Here is a 7178-nt window from a genome sequence, read left to right as displayed (position 1 = left end):
CTCAGGGGTCCCAGCCCTAGCTGCTCCCTCTGAGGCGCATCCCCCCCCTCAGGGGTCCCAGCCCTAGCTGCTCCCTCTGAGGCGCATCCCCCCCCCCAGGGGTCCCAGCCCTAGCTGCTCCCTCTGCAGGGCATCCCCCCCTCAGGGGTCCCAGCCCTAGCTGCTCAGGAAGGCCGCCCTCCTCCAGGCGTGCCAGCCCGCAGCGCCCCATCCCTGTTCCTCCTTCAGTGTCCGGCGCCCGTTTCCTTCTCTGCTCTCCCATGGGGAAGCGCCACAGAACATGTCTATCCTGAGGGGCACCCAGCCGCTGCTCAATAAATGCGGGTGAGCGACAAGAGGCAGGGCGAAGGCTGAGCCTCTCCGGTCTCCAGGGCCCGGCTCTGCACCCCAGCCCCCCACAGCCCCCACAGCTCCACACCCTGACCGTGTTCCTCCCTCCCTGTGTTCCTCCCCCTCAGCCCTCTGCACACATTATCCAGCTCTCGCACTGGGCCTGGGGTCTCATGCCAGGCTCCCTCTCACTTCCCACGTGCATGCCAGCACACACACGCTCTCACTCAAGGTGTTTCCCTACCGGTCTGATTACCTCTTGATTAACAGGGCATTTAATTAAATCCCTACGAGTTATCAGCATCTAGTGACATTTCATCAGCTTCTCCCCTGCCTTTCCCTGGGTGCCGCGCCCCGGCCTATGCGCGGGCCAGCGGGTGCGTGCCAGGCCTGAGGCTGAGCGCTCCTGTCTGCTGGGTTGGGAGGCCTGGGCCCGCTGTCCTGGTCAGGGCAAGAGTGGCCGCGAGAAGAGCAACATGATGCTGGTGGTCTGGGTCTCTGCTCCTCCCAGGGGCCCCGGAGAACCGGGAGCACCCAGAGGGAACCCAGCGGGGGGCCAGGCTTCGAGGCCATAAGGGACTGGTCTCCTGCCTCTCTGCTCCTCCTGGGCTGGAGTCTCACGTGAGCCACGCCCCGCTCTGGACCCCAGTCTGCACCGGGGGGTGGGCTTCCCAGGCTGATGTGAGGGGCCAGAGGGGCCCCTGTGAAGGGCAGCAGTGACAGCAGTGGCCACCTGCACCCGCTCACAAACGCCGGGCACCGTCCTGAGCTGGCAGCGGATCAGTGAGTCCAGCGGAATTAGAATGAGCCCCATTTAATCGAAGGTCCCTGTCAGCTCTTAGGCCGGTGCCCGGTCTGCTGCACACATTACCCAGGTGTTTGCCGCCGCCGTGTGCAACGAGCCCGGCGCCTCCTTTCCTGCTTGAGAGCCGGGAGGAGAGTGAGGCCAGGCTGCGGCGGCTAGCCCAGTGCTCCCCGCCCTGAGGGGCAGCGCCCAGCTTGCACCAGACCACGCGCCACTCTCCTGGGTGCCTCTGGGTGAAGGATGCTTAGGAGGGCCTCTGGTGCCCCGGAGGGTGTCGGGGCCTCTCGGGTCCCTCTGGACTTGGCTCACGCTCATCGCCTCTCCCCATGAATGCAGCCCCCCCATCTCTGCTCTCTGGGCTTCTCCAGCCCTTGCTGACCCGCTGGGCTGGTCAGAACTCCCTCCTCTCCGGACCCCTGGGTAGTGCGCCCAGATCTGACCCTTCGTGACTCAGACCTCAGCGAGCAAGGTAGGAGGAGGCGATTCAGACCCCAGCGTATTTTTAGTAAACCCGGGAGGTGAAAGCGGGGCCTGAAACCCGGAAATGTAGAACAGACTGGCAGGGGAATCATTCGGGTGTCCAGGCCGAGCCGTAGTGTCGCAGAGACGCGTGACGGAGTCGCGTGTCCGAGCACCGGCAAGGCGCCGACAGCCTTAATATGTAAAGAGCTCCCTGACTCAACAGGAGAGACAAAGCCCTGGCCGAGGGGTGGGGCGCGGAGCCGCCAGGGACGCGGCCTCCAGTTGACATTCCGGCGGGCTCGCTGTCTGCTTGCTGCTAATCAGCCGCTCAACTGCTTCCGCCCACGGTGGCAGCTGATAGATTTCAATTAAGATGCTCGAGCCTTGGAGGCGCCGTGGGTGCAGCGGGCTGGGTGGTGAAGCCGTGCTGGGCCGCGGCTCCGCCTTCACCGCCCTGCGGGGGTTGGGGGCTCCTCTCCCGACCCCCACTGCCCTACTGGCGCAGGTCAGGAGATGGTGGAGGGCTGTCTGGGCCTCTCCGCACAGTGGCCTGGGGCCTGTGGCGCCTGAGCGACCTCCTGCCCTGGCCTCGGTTTGCTCATCGTCAGAGCTCAAGGGCGGCTCGCCCCTGTGCGATGCGCGAGCGTCGGGCTGTCACACGGGAGGCCAGTGGGTCGGAGTGGTGGTCCTGGCGTCCACCCCGGGAGGCGACAGGCACAGAAGTGGTCAGGCCAAGAGCGCCTTCCCTCCCACCGCCGTCTGGGGGAGGCGGGCACTTTACTGCCCAGGGGACCGTGCACGGGGACCCCGAGACCAGGACCAACCAGCCCTTCCCCAGGGACTGTGCTGGACCCCACAGGGGACCGAACCCAGCTCTCCGCACCCTGGCCATGGTCCTGCCAACCACTTGCCTCAAGCCTCTGCTCCCTGAGGGTCCCTCCTGCCTGCACTCTCTCGTGTGCCAGGGAGCTCCCGGGCAGGTGCACAGGGCACCAGGCGGTACTCAGCAGTCCCTCACCTAGGCTCGAGCTTCTGGGGCACAGAAAATGTCCTGGGAAAACTGGACCTTGAAATGGCAACTGTGCCCTTTGACATGGTGAGTTTCTGGATCTGCGAACCACATCCCGAACCCCACCGTAAGCCAGGATCCCCTGGGCACATACAGGGCCCAGATCTGTGATTTCTACGGATGTTTGTCTTTAGGATGAAATTATACAAAGTTCGAGTTTTAAACTGTGGCGTGACTTTAAGACACACAGTAAGGAACAGCAAAAGCAGCATCAGACTTTGAGCCTACTGTGTGCCAGCTGTGGAGGGCAGGGGTGTGCCGAGGGTCACCGGGAGCACCCGACCCAGGGCAGGGCCGTGTGGGGGTTGCCTGGACCCCAGAACCTGCGGTGGGCCCCGAGCCGCCCACAGCTCACCTGTCCCGGGGCCTCCACGGACCCATCGCGACTGCACTTCTGCGGCTTCGCGCTCCGGAGGCGCTGCCCACCTGCCCGGGCGGCACCTGCTAGCCAGCACAGGTGTGCCGAGGCCTGGGGAACCAGACACGGCCTGGGCGGGGCGCCCAGCAGAGGGGGCGGGGGGCTCACCTAGCCAGTGCTCCCCGGTGAGCCTGCCGAAGCCGTCCCGGTACGCCTCCCAGCCACGGAAGAAGTTCACGGAGCCGTCCTCTCGGCGCTGGAACACCTGCAAGGCGGGGAATGGGGCCGCACGCCACGCCAGGCCCGCGCGGCCCCCGCCGCTCCCAGCGAGGGCCCAGCACAGCGGGGCTCGGGCACTCCTGTGCAGGCCGTGGGGCTCAATGCCCCAGACCCCAAAATGCCGCAAGGAAGGTCGGCAGTGGGCTGGGGGTGGGGGGAGAGGTGACCCAGCCTCCACACCATGTCCCCCAGGGGAGCCTGGACACCTGCTAGCCTGGTGTGGGCCTCAGTTGCCCTCATCCAATAAGGGCACACGTGGGTCTCCATATGTGTTCCCAGGTCAAAGCAAGTCACACAAACTCACCTTGAGCTTCTAAAAACCAAGAAACACACCCAGACTGGCCTGGTCGTGCCCCCAAAGAGCGGCCGGGCTGGGGGCGGGGAGCAGGGCCCAGGCCCCAGCGGCTTCTCAGGGCCGCGCCGGTGTCGATGAGCAGCCTCTGCTCTCTGCGTTAATGACACTCCTGATTCGGGAGTCAATGACACTCCTGATTCGGGAGTCGGGAACCCTTCGGTTAAATTGCTTTGAAATAAGCAGCAGGCTGGTCCAGGCCAGAGCTGCCTCGAGTATTTACCAGATCTGCTGACAGCGGTCGGGCTCCCTCCCCTCCGGCCCTTTCTGTCTAACAAGCCTTTTGCTTGCCCGTTTGCCGAGGCAGCGCCCGCCTCCATCTGTGCCGCCTTGGTCGAGGTCTTCCAGGTCTGGCAGCGGCGCCTGCCAGCTAAGCAGCCTGATTTCAGTGGCCCAGAACTGCCAGCGCGGGAGCAGCAGGGACCCTGATTGGGACCCCCTCCCCCACCCCTCCCCCACCCCTCCCCCCAGTCCCACCCCCACCGTGCCCTTGAAAAGCTTAATCCTGGCAGAAGCTCCCAGCTGTCCCTCCCAGAAGCTTCCGAGGCTAGGAGGAGGGGAGGCCGCAGGGTGGGGGCCTGGGGGGTAGGAGGGAGGCCCCAGTATTAGGGCCCTGGGCCCCAGAGCCCTGGGGACTTACTCGGCCTCTCTGAGCCTGTTTCCCTCCCTGTAAAATGCAGGCTGTGGCACCCCTCCCCAGGCTGTGGCAAGCAGCTCAGGGCTGGGCACACAGACACAGAGCAGCCGGTAGGGTGCCCTCTTCTCCCCACCTCGACCCTGCACCCACTCTTCCTCCCGGACTTGGGCCCTAGACATGGCCCGGCCCATCTCCCTGGGGCCGCCCCCACCTCTTTCATTCATTCAAATGCTCCACTGAGCCCCTCTGTGCCAGCTGGGGAAACTGAGTCAGGGCCCATCAGGCAGGTGAGCGCAGGGGTGACCCAGGGAGCAGCGGGAGGCTGGGTGTGCCCGGGGCCCCGGAGCACGGCGGGGTCATGGCGCCCCACACCTGCCAGGCGGCTGGTGAGTCCCGGCCCTCCCTTTGCTCACCGGACGGGCCCTGCTCCCGGACCTCAGCCAGGCAGGCAAGGCCATTCCCACCGTGAACCATGTTTCCTGTTATCGCCATGCAAAAGTAGAAAGTGGGGTGCCAGGCTTTCAGGCACGGCAGGACGTGAAGTCTGGGCGTTGGACAGGGAGCCCCGGGTGTGAGGGGAAGGCTGCTCCTGGTGCCGCCTCTGTTCTAGGCTTCTCTGCACGACTGACCTCAAGAAAGGCCCTTCAGTGTATCGGCCACCGGCCCAAGGGCCCAGCCCGCCTGTGGGGGACCTGGGGTCCACGGAGTCACCGAGCGGTCAGCAGGACGGACACAGGGAACCTCGCCTGCCGGCACCCGCTGCCGAAAGGGGGCAGTGTGCAACAAAGCATTGATTTCTCCCCCTCCAGGCTACAGGCCTGGGCTAGGCGCCCCCCTCCAGCCACAAAGTGGGGGGGGGGGAGCAGCTGTGTGCAGGGTTGTCAGACCCACCCAGGCACTCTGCCCTGGGTCCAGACGCCCTGGGGTGGGGTCTTCCTACTTGGCAGATGGGGGAGACTAAGGTTCGGGGATGGCCAAGGTTGGGGGCCCTCTGCAGGCGGGGAGGCTTCTGCCCTGAGGCCAGCGAGAAGGCCGATGGTGTCCAGAACCTAAGCCTGAGGGTTCTGAGGGGTGCTCTCGCCCCCACGCCAGGAGCGCGGCCGAGCCTCTGAGGCCCGGGCTGGCCCAGGAGACCCAGGTTCTCTCCCACTGCAGAGTCTTGGCTCCTCTCTTGGGCGAGGAGAGTGGCCGCAGGGCCTGGCTCTCAGCGGAGGGACGGGCCAGCGCCGGCAGCTCCCAGCCCAGAACAGTTCTTCCATCTAGCGCCTCGGTTTCCTCATCTGAAAATGGGGTTTTGACAGCCCTGTCCAGAGTTTGGTGATGGCCGAATGTGCTGGACTACTCAGCATCCAGTACTGCGACAGCTGTTTAACGCTGGCTGGGAGCTCGGAGAGTGGCCCTCTCTGGTGTGACCGGGAGGGAGGGTGGCCCAGGAGGGCTTCCTGGAGGAAGGGACGTTCAGCTGAACTGTGAATCGAGCGGGGTCTTGAAAGTGGTCGACGGGCTGAGGGGCGGGTGGGTCTAAAACCCAGAAGAAGGAAAGGCGGTGTCGTGGACTCGTCGGGCTCCCGGGGGCAGCACTGGGGGATTCTCCTAGGCGGTGGTGAAGCTGCGCAGGAACCCGTGCAGGCGGGACCCAGAGGCCCTGGCGGCTGCCGCAGCGTCCCCCGAGGCGTTCCGGGGAGAGGCGGGAGGGTCGTGGCAGAATGTTCTCGATTTCAAAGGACTAAGAACCTGCACTTGAAGCGTGCGGCCCTTCAAAGGGGGCCTCGGGCCGGCCTTCCTTCCCACCTCCCTCTGGACGCCTCGGGCAGCCCCGGGAGGCCCCGGGCCTTGCCGGCCAGACCGCAGGTTCCGGAGTAAGGCCCAGCCGAGTTCGAATCCCAGGTCTGCTTCTCTGAGGTCATGAGACCACAGCGCGGCACGAACCTTTCCTGGCCTCGGTTTCCCCTTCTGTGAGGTCACCACCTCCAGCCCTTGCAGGCCTCAGCCCAGGCAGAGTAACACCGTCTCCCTCCAGGCCAGCTGCCTCGCCCAGAAGGGAACGGCCCACGCCTTGTTGACTGAAAATGGTACCCCCGGGCTTGGCGCCGCGCCCCATCCCAGGCTTGGCAGTCGGGCGGCGGCTCCTGGCAGGCTCGGCAACAGGCTGCCATGCAACACGCGCCTGGCAGAGGAGCGGCCCCGCAGCGCCTGTCCCGGGGAAGTTGGACCGAGCCCAGCTGCTCCGGGGGACGCCAGGGAGCGCGGAGAGGTCGTGTGCAGTGGCCGGCTCCGAGTCCCCTCCCCGGGAGCCAGCCCTGAGCCGGGCAGCAGCCTGGGGGCCGACGGCTCACCGACCGGCCCTGGCCACCCCAGCTCTGGCCACCTGCTCTGCCTCCAGGGAGGGGCTCGGGCCCCCTTGGGGTGTCCTGTCCAGTGGACTCCCGAGTCCGAGGCCTTCCTGGGCGGGTCCCTGCGGGAGCTGCTCACTGAGTGAGGCCCGGGGACGTTTCATCTCTCCCTGAGTCTGATCTGGCTGCCAGCAGGCTCCTTTGATGTCTTCCAAGTGAGGGAGAGATTTTCTTCCCTGCCTGGGGCGCTCAGGTGGGGTGGGAAAGGGGTGCGGGAGGGCGGGAGAGGGAGGGAAAGGAGGGGGAGGAGAAGGGCCCTTCTCCCGCAGGCCTGTCTGAGCCAGCTGACCTCCAGGAGCACCGCCTGGCAGAGCTTGGCCGCTCAGCCTGTGACATGGGGGCAGCTGAGCTGTGGGTCGGGGCGGAGGGGGGTGGCTCCCCGCGTGGGAGGCCCTGGCCGGTGATTATGCAGAGCAGAGGCTTCGGCCATCAGGCCTGCGTGGGGCCTCAGGCAGTCCTGGCTGTGGGCAGTCCACCTGCCCCTGCCCCGCCC

At 66.0% G+C, this 7178-nt stretch overlaps 1 protein-coding gene across 1 annotated transcript in view; it reads right to left on the bottom strand.

Moving 5' to 3' along the window:
* The window catches only part of FIBCD1 (fibrinogen C domain containing 1), a gene marked incomplete at its 3' end in the record, with an annotated part of 20693 nt that overhangs the window by 1819 nt on the left and 11696 nt on the right, over window positions 1-7178 (bottom strand). Inside the window, exon 5 of the mRNA XM_004677877.1 lies at window positions 3193-3289. Within this exon, the coding sequence (XP_004677934.1) occupies window positions 3193-3289 (97 nt within the window). The remainder of the gene's footprint in view (window positions 1-3192; window positions 3290-7178) is intronic.

This window comes from Condylura cristata, unplaced genomic scaffold (assembly GCF_000260355.1).
Source record: "Condylura cristata isolate star-nosed mole 26May11 unplaced genomic scaffold, ConCri1.0 scaffold00006, whole genome shotgun sequence".
Classification (NCBI taxonomy): domain Eukaryota; kingdom Metazoa; phylum Chordata; class Mammalia; order Eulipotyphla; family Talpidae; genus Condylura; species Condylura cristata.
The sequence above is the reverse complement of the archived record's forward strand: the minus strand, read 5'-3'. Positions and strand labels throughout refer to the sequence as shown.